This window comes from Trachypithecus francoisi, unplaced genomic scaffold (genome assembly GCF_009764315.1).
Source record: "Trachypithecus francoisi isolate TF-2019V2 unplaced genomic scaffold, Tfra_2.0 Lachesis_group10, whole genome shotgun sequence".
NCBI lineage: Eukaryota > Metazoa > Chordata > Mammalia > Primates > Cercopithecidae > Trachypithecus > Trachypithecus francoisi.
Genome location: NW_022681455.1, coordinates 14,373,370 through 14,389,947, shown reverse-complemented (window position 1 = coordinate 14,389,947; position 16,578 = coordinate 14,373,370). Strand labels below are relative to the sequence as shown.

The window sequence follows — 16,578 nt, the reverse complement described above, 5'->3', positions numbered from 1 at the left end:
TTCCAGGCCTTGGCTCTTGGATGGCATTTCCGGACCTGGCCTGGGCCAGACGGGAGCCTGCTGCTCTGAAGTGGTGAGTCCGAGGTTTGGCAACATCCACACAATCTGACTGAAGAGCCCTTGGGCCTTAAGCAAACACCAGTGGAAGCCTGCAGTACTCCCTGTGGGCCTGTGGTGGTGGCCATAGGGTGAGGCTCCTGTGCCTGTGGGAAGTAGAGGGAAGAGCAGGAAGAGTGGGCCCTAGAGACAATGAGCCTCTTGCTTTCTGTTGCCATCACTGAAAGGAAGGAGGGATATCTAGGGCCATGTCATCCATACACAAGGTGCTAAATGTGACCTCTTCATTGGACAAACATTAAGAGAAATGGAGGGCTCTCCTCATAGCTATAACTTGTGGATCAACCTTAGACACAGCTTGATGACTGGAGCCCAAAGCTGCTGCATGTACCAGGCTGTATCCGTTTGCTTTAGGGGTGGGCTCTCCCTCTTTCAGCCTCATACTCTAGATCCTGGAGGAGGGCAGAGGAATTATGACTCATGCTGGCAGCTCTAAGGTATTTGGAGAAAGGCACACAGGGTTATGAATGACCTTTTCACACCTTTTCAGCCTCCCAGCCAAGCCCCACTTCCAGGCTCCAGGAAGTCCTGCAGACACAGAAGGAAGTCCTAGACCAGTATCAGTTGTTCCCAGGCAGTCAGAGACTCCCTGGAGTGAGCAGTAGAACCCTGTCTCAAGTTCTTCCTCTTCAATGCTCTATCACTCATCATGTTTGTCTACAGTGTGAATAGAATATTCAATCATTTATTTACCCACTGATTTATCAACTATCTGTTAACTCTTTCTGTGTTCAGGTGTCAGGCCAGACTCTGGGGGAAGAATAGTGAATGAGATATCTCTTTACCTTCAAGATCTTTTCAGGCCAGGGTGTGTGTGTGTGTGTGTGTGTGGTGTGTGTGTGTGTGTGTGTGTGTGTGTATGCGTGTGTGTGTTGGTTTTGTTTGTTTGGTTTAGTCTGGTTTGGTTTGGTTTGGTTTCAATTCTTTGTCTCAGTGCCCAGTGAGATAGATGCCTCTTTGCCTTCATGGTCCTTCCAGGTCAGGAATTTTGTTTGTGAGTTGGTTTGTTTATTTGTTTGGTTCAGTTCTTTGTTGCAGTGCCCAGGATGGTGGCCGATCCTGAGTAGTTGTGCAGTGCGTCTCTGTTATTACTAATGAAAGTGGCCAGGCCCACCCGCATGGAGCAGTGGACCCAGGACACTTCACGCCTTACGAGACTCATTCTCTGCCCCCTTCACTTTCCCTAGAAGGTAACATCTAACCAAAATGAACAACAAGAAAACCTTAGGATAGAAACAGAAGGACATTATCCAAAGGGGCAGCTTGCACCTGAAGTGCAGGTGAGGGAGCATGGGGTGTGGGGACAAGCAAGGAGAAGAGGTTGTTGTCGACCAACAGTAATGATGTTCTGGGTATGTTAACTTTTCTTGGTATGGGAACTTTAAAACCCTTTCCACAGGTTTTAATTAGTACCTCCCACTTCCTTTCCCCAGTCCCCTCGTCCCAAAGTGGTTTTAACTGCCTGGTTTTAAAACATCCCAGGGCACCAGAAAACCCCTAGACCAGGATTGAACATTCCTTTTCCTCAGCCATAAGAGAGGACCCAGGAGCCAAAAGAAGCCAGGAAGCCCCGTCTCCTCTCTCTGCCATCGGCAGCAGCACTGCTACCCAGGCAAATCCTTTCCCTCCTGTTGCCCGAGTGAGGGCCCCTGACAGAAAGCCAGAGCTGAAGATTCAAACAATGGCATGGAATCCTACACCTCTAATTGGACAAAACCAGAGAAAAGCATGGGAATGGGGCAAGAGGACATCCACAGAGCAAGGAGGCACAGAGGCTGGCTTCGTAGCTGAGCGCCCTTGAGTTGTCTCCTAACTTTTCTGTCTTGTTTCACAGTTCCCCACCCTCACCCCATGGGGGATACATGAGGATCAAAGGAATAATCCATGCAAAAGGCATTTCCAAAGTTCCTGCCTTAATTTTTTAATCTATAAAATGGGTAGCGTAACAGCATCTACGTCATAGGGTTATTGCAAAGGTTAAATATACATCAAGCATTTAGAATAGGGACAGAGTTAAGAGTAAGTATCTATGGCCAGGCGCGGTGGCTCGGGCCTGTGATCCCAATACTTTGGGAGGCCGAGGTAGGTGGATCATGAGGTCAGGAGTTCGAGACCACCCTGGCCAATATGGTGAAACCCCATCTCTACAAAAGATACAAAAAAATTAGCCGGGAATGGTGGCAGGTGCCAGTCATTCTAGCTACTCAGGAGGCTGAGGCAGGAGAATCGCTTGAACCGGGGAGGCAGAGGTTGCAGTGAGCCGAGATCATGCCACTGCACTCCAGCCTGGACGACAGAGGGAGACTCCTTCGCACAAAAAAAAAAAAAAGAGAATAAGCATTTATATAAGATTTATATAAGCATTCACTATTTAACAATCGGGTCTGGGCGGGGCACGCATAGTGCAGAGAAGAGTTTAACTGAAGAGTTATTTAATGTTGATACTATTTACACAGGTGGTAGCAGGTTTCAGGAATCAACAAAGCATGGTGAAAGGACTAAGAACTAGCCTGAGGCTGGAGCTGCGCAAGAGGCCAGGCAGGGACTGGGGGAATGAACACACCAAGCTTTCTCTCCTCCCACCTTCTGATCTCCTCTCTGTGTCTCCATTGCCAAGCCAGCCAGAAGTAGAGGGCAACTGAGCCCACATGAAGCAGTCCATGGGGTCAGTTTTGTGGGGCATAGAGTTTGGATCTGATGGAGGAGAAAAAACAAGATAACTAGCACAGCTATTCTTAGGAGTGAAGTTGGCATTAGTATTAATATTAGTATTAACCATTGCAAATTAATATTATTGCTATTACCATTGTGTATCTCTAGTAATAGGACCTGTTTCTTGTATTATAGATTTGAGTTTTCTGCTTTGTGTATATTTTATTTAATGGGGCCTGACTTTCTGTTTGAAGGATTTGTTGATGTGGCTCTTTTCATTTGAGCAGCTGTTGTTGCCAATGAATTAAAGAGTAACCAGGGCTCAAAGCGACTGGAGTCTGGTCCTGATTTGCAATCCACTGTGTGGAGCCCATCCATCCTCAGGAACCTCAATTTCCTCTATTATAAAAAGGAAAAAAAGAGTTATAACTCTTACAGCAGAGTTGTAAGAAAGACTACCCTGCCAGAACTGTTCAAATATGAGGAACTGGCAAATATAAAATTCTAAAATATTTCTTAATAATATGCACAAGTTCTGACTTAACAAGCATGGCATATTGTGACTACCCTGTTAAAAAAATCCGCTGATCATTTTTCACAACTTATTTATTCTTGGTGCCTATTTCCTTTCCAAGAAGGGAAAAGGGATAAAAGAACTTTAACATCTTTTTTCGTTACCCAGTGCTTTTTACATTATTCCTGAAATTCACTTCTACACGCAGAATATATTTAGGAGTCTGCCTTCTGATTTAAAATATATATTTATACATATCTAAATCATTTCCTATAGACTTTTTAAGCATTTTGTTCATCTAAATGTGTATGTTTCTGCTGTAATTGAAATTCCTAAATAGTCACTTTCTGAACTGTCAAAATTGTAAAGCTGTTGATGGGTGCAGCTCTGGGGTTTCCATGGCAACTACTTTCATTGCCTAGGAGATGCTGGTCTGCTGATACTATCACTGAACTGGCTCAAATCTCGAAAACTTGGCGGTGCCCAAAAATGTGCAAGCATGTACTGAAAGTTTAACGGGCTTTTATTTTTAATGGCTGGCACCAAGCGTGGCCTCATCAGGGCTTGGGAAGAGGCAGCTCTGTTTCGAGGTTCTTCATTGTGTAGGGGGCGGGAGATTTGACAAGCATGCTAATACTACCAGATCCTCTTTGGATGGTAAGCTTTTATGTGAATAGCTCCCAAATAACACTACCATCACTCACTAATACTGGGACGGAAACTGAGTTAGGATAACAGAGCCTGAGTTCCCCCATCAGATAATAAGATGCTTCTGAATATAAGTCAAAATTGGAGTGTAGACTGTCTCACAACTCTACCGTTTTTTGTTTCTTTTCATCTTTCTTTCTGTTTTCTCTTTTTGTCCCTCTCTTTCTTGTCTGAGAGGCTGGGATGCTGAAGGCTGTAAACATCATGCTTTGTTACACACTTTCGATGTCTGCTCAAATGTGGTGCACCATTTCTAAACCACCTCCTGTTAAACCGTTTGTGGGAAAGTTACATTAAAAATAAATCATTTCATGATCAGCAGTTTTATTGGTGCGTGGTCAAAAATTACCCAGGGAGAGAGAAATCATTTAGTTCACCCTTTTTTCCTATCTAAGGAACTCGAGTTTCTTCTAATTACATCCGGAGGATCATTTAAACAGGGTGGTCCATTTTAAAGCAGTCACATTTAAATCTACTTTGCATTAAATGAGCTTGCTTTTAGATGAGTTTGGCTGGCTCAAGAATACATCACAAAATGCAAATCTGATGATAAATAAAGCTTTGGCTACATCGTAGAAATGGGGAGCATTTCAAAAAATGATGTTAGCACTGACTGCTAAGTGAAATGGCATTCCCTGAACACTCCTCATATTTTAAACATTTAAATGTATGCTACTAAATCAAATATGTCCATTTAATATGTGGCAATTTGTAAGCCACACAAAATAAGAAGATGAGGTGCTAGTTTTTCCTCACAAGTTAACACTGGTGAAAATACAAGGGTGGAATAGGGCTGTGAGAAGTCAAAAATAGGAGGAAATGGCGCTGCATACTTATTTGAGGAGTGTTTTGAAGTAGCTAGCGGGCAGAATGGGAACTGCTGTGTGCCAATTACACCACATCTCCTTGGGACCTGAACCTGTTGAGTTGATGCCTTCTTAGGCTTGGCTCCTAGAAGAAGATAGAACTCACGAAGGGGTAGAATATTAGTTATGACTAAAAATACTTTAATGAACTGTTGAAACAAACATCTCAGACTTTATACACACATAAAACAAAAGATTCGTCCCTTTAAAGGATTAGCCTTGTTAATACTTTAAAGTATTACCCTTGTTAGCCAAAGCAATTATTACAATGATCCCGCTGCCATTGTTCAGATGTTTGAATGCCAGTTTCCATTTTTTAAAAAACTGCTTTCAAAGACTGCGACATGTCTGTGGCACATATTTCTTTCTTTTATCTGTATTATACTTTAAGGTCTAGGGTACATGTGCACAACGTGCAGGTTTGTTACATAGGTATACATGTGCCATGTTGGTTTGCCGCACCCATTAACTGGTCATTTACATTAGGTGTTTCTCCTAATGCTCTCTCTCCCCTGCCCCCCTACCCCACGACAGACCCCAGGGTGTGATGTTCCCCGCCCTATGTCCCTGTGTTCTCATTGTTCAATTCCCACCTATGAGTGAGAACATGCGGTGTTTGGTTTTCTGTCCTTGTGATAGTTTGCTGAGAATGATGGTTTCCAGCTTCATCCATGTCCTGGCAAAGGACATGAACTCATCCTTTTTTATGGCTGCATAGTATTCCATGGCGTGTATGATCTGTGGCACATATTTCTAATTATTTACCAAAACTTATTCTTTCTTCTTTTGTATTATGTGGAAGCTGAGTATGTGGCTTCTATAATAGTAAAATGGCATCTGGGCACATGGCTACCCAGCTGGTGACTACCAGGCGTGGCCATGTGACTAGGTTCTTAACAGAAAATAGAAGTGCTGTGGGTCATTTCCAGATCTTGGTACAAAATATTGCACATGAGCTGTCCATGACTGTTTCCATCTCCCAGGAACCATAGGAACCCAACACTGACCTAGAAGATGGCAGCTACTCTGATTATTACGCTGATAATATAAGAAGCCTGGGTCCCTGGATGACTGCATGAAGTAGATCCACCCTGCCAACCGGGTTCTCTCTTTTTGAACTGGTTACAAGAATGTAAGTTTCCTTTTTCTGTAAATACCACTGCACTGTTGGGTCTTTGGGTACAGAGTTCCAAAAAACATGTAGGTCATGAAAATGATATCTCTAATGAGAAACAAAACCTAGTTGGAAAAGTAAGTCCTTGGGTAGATGTTTAGGAAGGAGTTTCATTAATTTATAGTTAGTTATTGTACTAGGCTCACCAAGTGAGTGAATCAGAAGGACACAGAACAGTACCCGGAAAAGACTGACAGGAAGACAGGTAAAAGAAACATTGGAGAAAACACGATCAAAATTAATCAGGTCCAATATTGTAATTTTTTAATACAGGATATGTTGCTCTAAACTTTTTATGTTCTGCCTCACTTTTACATTCTTCTGCATATAATAGAATCCTACCTAACTGAGGTGCGTCTGGGAAGGACATTTTGTAATAATTTGTTGCCAAAATACTAAACTTTCAGAAGGATCTTGATGGGCCCATGTTTCAGTTAACTGTTGCTGTGCAACAAACCGTCCTAAACTTAAAGTTTAGGCTTAAAACTGTAATTTATGGCATATCCGAATGGCAAGTTGACTTAGGTCAGCTAGGATGGTCTTCTACTCCATATGGTATAGCTGGCATCACTGATCTGGCTGCATTCAGCTGGGAGCTTGGCAGAGATTGGAACTTCCAAGATGGTCTTTCATCCCTCAGGCTCTCTCTCAATACAGTTCTTCATCTTCCAAACATCTGAATTTCCTAAAAGCATGACAGCTGACTCCCAAAAGGAGCATTCTAAGAGAGAAAAATTAGAAGCTGCCAGTTCTTGAAAGGCTTGGGCTCAGAAGTTTTAGAATGTCACTTTTGTGAGTCAAAGCAAGTCGCATTCAAGAGAGGGAAAAATAAACCCACCTCTTGAAGTGGGGGACAGCTTGCACCTACAAAAAAGGAAGGTGGTGTTATTGGCCCTAGTTGGAATGCCTACTACCAACATTATACAGAAAATAACTGGTCATTATCTCCAGTTCCTGGCACACAGTTTCAACAACCCTTGGACTTTCCTGAATGATAGAACTGTCTTGTTATTCATAACAAGCCTCTTTCTACCATACCTGAGTTTATGCTAAGAAGGTTACTTATTACAGGGCTCCTAGATAGCTTCAAGATGGGAGCTGGTCCCCAGATAAGCCAACCACATGACTGAAGAGTTAGAATTTCAGCCCCACTCTGAACCTCTGGGGAAGGTAGAAGGACTAGAGGTTGGGCTCAGTCAGCAAGACCGGTATTTAAATCAATCATGCGTATATAATGAGACCTTAATAAAATGCTGAAACAGGGAGGCTCTGGGAAGCTCCTGGTCTGTGGACACATCCATGTGCTGGGAAGGCAACACACCCGGATCCCATGAGGGGTCCGTGGAAGCGTGGAAGCTCTGCAGCCCGCCTCTACCCCCATGGCCTTGCCCTGTGGATCGCTTTCTCTTGCTATTCGTCTGTATCCTTTATAATAAAAGGGTAACAGTAAGGATAGTGCTTGCTTGAGTTTCATAAGCCATTCTATTGAATTCTTAAGCCAGAGGGAGTTGTGGGAACCCCCAAATTTGTTGCCAAGTCAGACTGAAGTGAGGGTAGCCTGGGGACCCTCTTTGTAGCTAGAATGTGAGTAAGGGCAGTATTGTTAGGGATCTTGCCCTTTAACTTGTGAGTTCTGATGTTACATCAGGGTAGTTAATGTCAAAATGTATTGAATTGAATTGTAGGACACCCAGTTGGTGTCAGAGATTTGCTGTTGAAATGCAACCACCAAATAGAATCACCTTGAGACTGAAACAAAGGTTGCAGAATGCAGAGGGCTTGGATTAAATTACTTACACTGGTATTGTCCATGTGGCTCTCACAAAGATTTAGTTTTCTCATTGTAAAAGAAAAAATACCTATATTCAGGTCTAATATACAATTTAAATACACAGAAAAAAAAAACACCTTATAAACTGAGCAACACAAAGCAAATATTAGCAACTATTATGGGCCAGATGCTAATATAAAAACAAAAATTTTCTTTATAACCCCACAAGAGCACTGTGGCCAGATTTTTACCCATTTTCAAGTCAACTTAGAGAAATAATGAATGTAGATTCCCAAAGCTAAAGATATAAATTTGGTCCTATGTATCTTCTGTGTGCATGTCTGGGATTTTTTTCAACCAAGTTTTTTCCATTCAGTTCCAGGCAGAAACTTGACAATTTCTTCTCATGAATCATCTTTCTATGGCACTATTCCACAGCCGGCAGAGAAATTATGTGAGGCCACGGTCTTTGCTGGCCGGCACTCAAAGAAAACATGCAAAACCGAACTCCATGTGGTCTTTGAGCCATCCCTCAGATCCTGAATTCCCTCAGCCCTTGAACCTGAGTCGGGTTAGTGGGAATCCCAGCTGGGTGCCAGGGAGAAGGCTGCTCTCAGGACCCAGCAGAAAGGGATGGGATGGAGCAATGTGAGTAAATGAGGGACATCTGCTCCCGGGATTTTGCTGCACCCACTCATCGGAGGTAAAATGAGCCTGTAACATTTTTAACAATTCAAGGATCTGGTGGACAGGAAGCTGATCTCTCAGGTCCCGTATGCGTCAGTCCAAAGGCAGTTGAAGATAGGTAAGATTTTATAAAACAGCACAACAAGGCAACAGGAATATATTGTGGACAAACTGTGTGCCCAGGATCCTAGGGATTAGAAAATATGTGGAACATCCAACACCTTAATTCCAGCATATATTAAGTACTTCCTTCTCACCAGCACAGAGGATGCGTGACATATAGTTTCATATAGTCAAGGCACAGTCACTGATATACAGTTTCAAATGTTCTATGTACATGCACACACACACGTTAGAAGAGATGATCTACAATGAGTATAGCATGTTTACATGCTTATCATGAAGCCCTTACAAAGAAAACCAAGAACAGTTCCTCAAAACTCCATGCACAGCTTCCTCTTTGTGGATCCTGACTTCAAATGCTAGGACTAACTAGCCAAACATTCAGCGAGTCAGAGCTGGTGTGCAGAGAAAACCACTTCTCTCTCATTAAATGACCTCGCCTCATCATAAAACCTTAAAAAGAAAGCTTCCAGATCATTTGTCTCCATCACAAAACTTATAAAAATGAGATGGAAAAAAAAGTTAAATTATTTTGGCTCATAAGTTTCAGATGGAGTTGTATATTTCCCTAAAGGGTCAAAAATAGAACATTTATTAAACGACGAGTTATTCAAAAACCGGCACAGGCCCCAGTTGTCTTTCAAAAGCTCTGATTTACTGCATATTTCTCCCTTGAGAAAGGCCTTTTTTAAATGTTCATTTCCATTTTAAGAGACTGTGGGCTTTGATCTGTTGGGAGCATTCTTTTTCTTTCCCTGACTGGGGCCTGTCGGCTACTCAGGCCTGTGTTTTTCCACGGCCTTCCCCAGCATTCACACAGCATCTCCTGCATCTGCGTTCACCCTGGTTAATTTGGAGGTCAGAACTGGTGAGTCCCTGTAGCAGGTGACACCAAGAACCAATGAGCCACATTTGCTCTTCACACCTCAATAAAGATCCTGCTTCCAGGAGGCAAGAGAAAAGTGAGATGGGCTTGGGCATTCCTGCATCCTGCAAAAGCTGTCAAGTTCTACTTTAAAGTTAATTTGAAATTTCATAATAAATTTAATCTTGTTACTCCAGGAAAGTCAAGGCACAGTCACAGCGATATTAAATGTCTTTTGCTTTTGAAAGAATCATGCCCTTCTTTTTTTATTTTTTGAGACAGCATCTTGCTCTGCTGCCCAAGCTGGAGTACAGTGGGACGATTAGAGCTCACAGCAGCCTCAAACTTGCCATCCTCCTGCCTCCGCCTCCTAAGTCACTGGGACTACAGATGCACACCACCACTATACCTCACTACTTCACGTATTTTTTTTTTAACTTTGTGTGGGTAATATCAATATGTACTTGGAGTCTGCTGGCCACGAGTGTTTCTATTCCAGACAAGTTGGAAGGTCAGGGTGACATGGGTCATTTTTAATATCAAACCTGTTGCCCTGCTTTGTTTTCACATCACACCACTCTTCACCCTCTGGCCCCACTAGGCCTTAGTGCAAATTAGTAAAAATCTCCCTCCTGAGGGGCATATACAGGGCCCTGCCACTGTGTCCATCTTGGTGAGACACCAAAGGCTGGATTTTAGTTCCTACTTGCCTTATAAACACTGTTGTGCCCGTACTCCCACTTTGATCCCCCTGCCCACAAGTACCCAAAATACACACACACACACACACACACACACACACCCCCTTTGAAATCACTGGAGTAGCACTAGATGATTCTTCCAGTGCTAAACAATTTACTGTTTACCCACCTCTTCCCTTCCTCCTGTCTTTCCTCTTCTCATCCTCTTCCTCTTCCTTTCTCTCTCCCATTCTCTCTCTCTCTTCTGTAATAATACAGTGAGTGTTTATGTAAGTTTCAAATCCAGCAACCTAAAGATTCACCTCCAATGGCACAGGGCTGGACGGCACTCAGAGGTGGCTGCCACCCAATCGTCACTCAGCATTTTATCACTGGGCTATTCTATTCAAGTGTATTCCATATGCTAAGCAATTGTTCACAGAAATAAGATAATGGAGAGAACAGAGACGGAATGAGCATTGGGCAGAGTCGGGCCTGCCACGGCTCTTACTGCCGTTCTTCACAGGTAAATGACACATACAGGCTTACAAAGCAGCTCTCCCTTTTTTTGTAGCCCATTTTTGTTTGTTTGTCAGATTACATGTTCAATCACTTGCGACAAGCCACTGCACCATGTGAGGCATCGTGCAATCCAGCATAAACCGAAAGCTCCACGGGCAGAAAGGAAGCCATCCACACTGCCCTCTAAAGGCTGTTACCCACTGCAGAGAGAAGAGGAGATCACAAGGGATTTTTTCCCAGCTGACTTTCTGTAGCAGGGAGGGAAAGAAATTGTGTTCTCCAGGAGAAAGTGGTTAATTTTATTTTATTTTATTTTATTTTATTTTTGTAGCTGCAGGCAATCTGTGGATAAGTGGGTATTACCATCCTGGTACATCTCTAATTAATAAGATCAATTGCCACTGTATTTTCTTTTACAAACTCATTTAGATATGTCAGGGCTGCAATTATTCTGCGAATGATCTGTCTTTACGCTTATTCATCTTTCCTCTTCCTCAAGGAGCAAATAAAACTGTCAGCTTAAATGCCCTTTGAAGTCTGTTTTAGATCCTTGATTGAAAATTAAAAACAAAGCTCTCTAGCCTAGTGCCATTTCCAGGGTCAAAGTTCCTGTCCTCACATTGCTTTGTGTGTATGTGTGTATACACAGGCACGTGTGTGTATTGATTTCTGTTTTTAAAAAGGTAACATGCTGGCTTTTGAATCTCGATGTTGCACCCCTTTCCTTTCATCTCCTTAGATCTGCAAGAACTCTGGACTCATAGATTATGTCAAAACTGAGAAGCACTGGACAGTCATTTTGCTTATCTGCAGTTTCTCATTTCTGAGAAGAATTTCTCTCCATATGGACATTATCACTTTTGTTATAATCTTGAGAATGGTTCAGGTAGCTTTGATCACCAGTTTCCTATCTCCTACGATAATCAGAACCAATGGAATGTGCGGAAATCCACCCCTATTCCGAAGGATTCCTAATGTCATCTCACCAGGTGGGATGGTTTTCCTGCTCGAGTCTGCATGCCCAACTCCAACAGCTTCGCCCAAGCTTGGGGACAGGGTTCATCCAACACCCAGAACCTGTGCGGTTATTTGGCCCCTCATTGAGAAGCCTCTCACGGATACAGACAAAATTAATTTGGTCATCCCTGCAGCGCCAGAGGGAAACTTCTGGACTCTCTGTTTGGGGAGTGTGCGCTCAAACCATTTCAAGAAGAGATTTAAACCTCTTCTTGGAGAAGACTGAGGTTGGCACAAGGCTAACAAATCAAATAAACTGCACTGAGGCAAAGCCGCCATCTCTCCCAGGCTGTACCCTGCCTGCTTCTCCCACCCCTGCCTTCTGGCCGATTTGTCTTTAAGGTTTTAGCATTATCCCTCTGTTGACAAATGAATGCTTTTCTGGAAAATGAGGTATTTCCAGAAGCGGGCAGACACTGGCTGGAGCGCCGTAAGAGCTCTGCCTCCCTCGATTCGTTATGTGAACAGGAAAGGCCTGGAGGTTTTGCACGAGCATTACATTCAAGGTGATGATAAATGGAGTCTGGCTGGGGTGGTAATAAGGGAATTTCTAGCCAGGTCCTGTCTAGACCACGGTTTGTTATGGAGGGAAAGCCACAAAAGGGGGCTATAGTACCCCGTTCCTCAGAGAAATTGTCCTCAGGGAGAGTCAGGCACATTTCCAGTCCGAACCTTCGTCCGGCCCCTCACTGAGGCCGCTGTAAATAACATTAGCCTGTCTTTCAGCAAGCTCTGGGAAGCTTATAAACCGAACACGGTTTTTGTTGTCTGTAGTTGTGCATTAAGCTCAGTACTGTCAAGTCTAATTATTCTCATTAAGGTCTGAAAGTTTTAGGGATTAATTAAGCAGAGAGCCAAAGCTTATGCAGAACAGCAATATTTTCCCCCTGAAGGATTAGCCCGTCATTCTGATGGGGTTTTCCTTGAGCGTTGCCCATTACTTTATAAGATAGCAAAGTGTGGAGCTCATATAATATGGATTAGAAATCGCCTACATTTCACATGTGCTATTCAGCCATGAAAATAAGTCCTGGCCCTTGGTGCCTGTAACCCGGAAGGCTCACTAATGAGAACCAGGCAGTGGGGCTAATGAGAAATTCAATACATGCCGTCTCTCCTTCCCATTTCCCTTCAATTTACTTTCTACAGGAGCCGATATGTGTAGGAAAAGTCTGAGTGGATGCTGGTATTCTCCTCTTTGCCTGGTGGGGATCTTAGAAATTATCTGATTCTAGTCCTTCTTGCTATAGAGGTGACAACTGGGATTCAGCAACCTGCTTAAAGAGCCCGGTTAATGGCAAAGCTACTTGAAGAGAAGGTGACAGGAAACTTCAGGAGGTGTAGACAATCACTGGGTACGTTAGGATGCTGAGGGTCCTTAGTCTTAGGTTTTGGCATGATGGAAAATGCTGTAGAAATGAGAAGGTCCCACAATGAAGGGAGGATGCTGGTGAGGACCTAATTTGCAGGCAAGCCCCAGGAACTTGGTAAAGAATTTCACCCTGCTTGGTAAAGAATTTCAAGGCTTCCTGGAGAAATGGGGGTAGGGGGAAGGATCGTTAGGCCCTGGCACCCCAGATGTAAAGAGGAAAGTCAGACGTGGGTAATCACCCTGTCTTCACCCAGCAGCTCCAGTTTTCAGCAAAGCAGAGGGGGCACTTCTGCCTTCCGTCTCCCCAACTTCACATCAAGGCGCCATTGTATTTGATGGCTCGGAATGCAGCCTTCCTGCCTCCCACACTCCCAAATCCATGCCTTGTTTATCTCTTTAGAACGGATCCCCGATGCCTGCCCACCACGCGGCTGGAGTGGCGCCAGCATCCCCAGGGCGCGTCTGTGATGACTGATGGGGTCCACCACCTCTACCCCAGACCCTTCCACACCCAAAGACTCCCTCTGCCCAATGAAGTCCCCTTTGCCCCAGCATTCCTGCACTGGGCACATCCCAAAGGTGGCCCGGTATCCTGCAGGTGGCAGGAGAGAGCACCCTCCTCAAACACCAGTCTGATACGTAGCCAGGAGGAAGCAGGCGGTCCTCAGTGTACCCTCTTCTCTTGTCTCTGGGGAGCTTGTTTTGGCTCCTCAAGATCTCGGAAAAAGTACAGGTTGTAGAGGCTGCATTCTCAGGGCAGAACCATGTCTCAAGACAACTGGTTAGTGAGGCCAGGAGTGACAATCATAATCGGAGCAGCAACTGTGCAACGGCATAGGCAAGGGGGGCCGAAGGTGCAGCAGCCACCACCATTATAGTCGGACTGGGCACCATTTCCTAAATGTCACACGTCCTTCCAGCCCCTTGATCTTTGCTTATGAAAAGTGTCATTCCCTCTACAATCCTCTAGAGCTCTTTGTAGGTTTTTATTTGTTTTCCAAACACTGTACTTGCTTCTCTATGAACCATGAGTCCCAGAGGCCCTCCTGGTCCTCAATTATCTTTGCTTCACCATGGCCTGTGCCATGGGGCTGAATGTTTGTAGTCCCCAGAATCCATATGTGGAAGCCCTAATCCTCACTGCGCTGATATTAGGAGGTGGGGCCTTTGGGAGGTGATTAGGGTTAGATGAGGGCATGAGGGTGGGGCCCTCATGATGAGGTTAGTGCCCTTATCAAGAGGATGAGACACTAGATCCCTTGCTTCCTCTCTGCCTGCAGTCACCAATGAAAGGCCAAGTGAGGACATAACAGAAGCCATCCCTTCCCAGAACCTAGCCATGCTGGCACCCTGATCTCTAGCTTCTCAGCCTCCAGAACTGTGAGAAATAAATGTTTGTTGTCTACACCATCCAGGTTGTGGTCATTCATTATAGCAGCACAAACAGACTAAGACAGTGGGGAACCGTGATTGTTACATTATAGGTGCTTAGCAAACTTGCTCACTGATCAACTGAGGTCTCTCCCCTGCCATTAAACAGTGAAGCAACAATTAGTTAGCAAATGCAATTTCAGCTTCTACTGAGGGAAAGATAATACACCAAGCAGTGTGAAGAAATTTCTTTGCAGAACCAAACTAAAGGTCCAAGTTACTTAACACAGCATTAGTTTTTCTCAAATCAGTATGTGTTGTTATACATGCAAGCCTAATTAATCATATTTCCAGGGTATACACTGAATAATCTGAGAGAAGAAATCAATTACCTAAATTCATGGTTCTCATAATTTGAAGTAGTCATATTTCAAAGTGTATGTTTTAAATCAGAACTGTTGAGCATGATGGATGGGGACACGGGAGGGAGGTGTGGTTTTTAAATTTTAAAGAAACTTAATTTTATAGCAACCTGCATCTGTTGATAGGTTACATCTGCATCTTTTCAATGTTGCAAACATATAAGGCAAAAGAAATATTTTATAAATAATTCAACTAATTGACAGACTTTCTGTTATTTCTTTGTGGGCTTTTTTTTGTTGTTTGTTTTTTTGTTTTGTTTTGTTTTTTGAGATGGAGTCTCGCTCTGTCACCCAGGCTGGAGTGCAGTAGTGCGATCTTGGCTCACTGCAACCTGTGCCTCCCAGGTTCAAGCAATTATTGTGCCTCAGCCTCCTGAGTAGCTGGGACTACAGGTGCGTGCCACCATGCCCGGCTGATTTGTTTTGTATTTTTAGTAGAGACAGGGTTTCACCATTCTGGCCAGGCTGGTCTCAAACTCCTCACTTCAAGTGATCCACCTGTCTCGGCCTCCCGGAGTGCTGATTACAGGCATATGCTACTGCACCCGGCCTCTTTTCTTATTTCTAAATGTACTAGCAGAGGCTGTTGACTTAGTACTTCTGCCCAAGCTCCTTCAAAGGCAAAACCAAGCAGGAGGTGGGGAAGGTGCCTAGAATAAAAGGATGTAACAAATACAAGATGAGGAACAAGTAATATCATTTTTCTTATTGCTTGTTAATTATAATAACTCAGATGTTGAAGCTTAAATATGTCTTCTTGTCTTTTTTACTTCTTCTTTAATTAGTTCTGTTCCATGAGCACCCTGGTTGGCATGCGTAAGATGTGCTCAGGAGTACTCAGCCAATGACACTATAGGATTGCCAGTTTTAGCAAAACTGATGTAAAGCCGCTTGAAACTTCTAACATGTGTGTACAGAATTGTCTGCACTTTAACAACAGATACATTTTCTTTCCTCTCCTAAGCTGCATTTGTGCCCATCCATTCTTGACCACATGCCTGTAGAGCTGCTGTTGCTAGGGAGCCAGGATGTGACAAAGGGCTCTGTAGCTCAAAGATCAGAGGGACCAGGATGCTGTGAGCAGCTGCCAGTGGGAACCTGGGCAGCTAAATGCAAGGGGCACTTTCCACTCCCTGGAAAAGCAGCATCTGGGGGCTGCACTGGTTCCTGCCCCCACATTCCTCTCCCTCTCCTCCTCCCCATCTTTTGCCCCCCACCTCTGCCTCCCTCTCCTCCTCCCCATCTTTTGCCCCCCACCTCTGCCTCCCTCTCCTCCTCCCCCTCTTCCAACTCACCTGCCCACCAGGGGCTGGGTAATGAGTGAAACAGGAGAGGGTGGCCATCAAAGTGGCTCAGCGAGTGGCTACTGCTCAGTATTGCCCCACACAAGGGACACTTCTGATCTTTCTATATTTTTCAAGTGATGCCAGTTATCTGGGTGTTGTGTGAAGTCATCATATATATATATATATATATTTTTTTTTTTTTGAGATGCAGTCACTATTTTGTTTTTTGAGATGGAATCTCGCTTTGTCGCCCAGGCTGGAGTGCAGTGGCGCGATCTTGGCTCACTGCAAGCTTCGCCTCCTGGGTTCACGCCATTCTCCTGCCTCAGCCTCTTGAGTAGCTGGGACTACAGGTGCCTGCCACGATGCCCGGCTAATTTTTGTATTTTTAGTTGAGACGGGGTTTCACCTTGTTAGCCAGGATGGTCTCG

General features: G+C 44.1%; 1 protein-coding gene across 1 annotated transcript; it reads left to right on the top strand.

Annotated features, from left to right (window-relative positions):
- Positions 1–9,164: 9,164 nt before the first annotated feature.
- LOC117088657 lies at positions 9,165–14,478 on the top strand. Its single transcript, XM_033219869.1, has 3 exons — positions 9,165–9,563; positions 10,437–10,683; positions 11,419–14,478. The coding sequence occupies exons 2-3, from the start codon at positions 10,630–10,632 to the stop codon at positions 11,920–11,922; spliced, it is 558 nt and encodes a 185-aa protein (XP_033075760.1). The 5' UTR covers positions 9,165–9,563; positions 10,437–10,629; the 3' UTR covers positions 11,923–14,478.
- Positions 14,479–16,578: the final 2,100 nt, after the last annotated feature.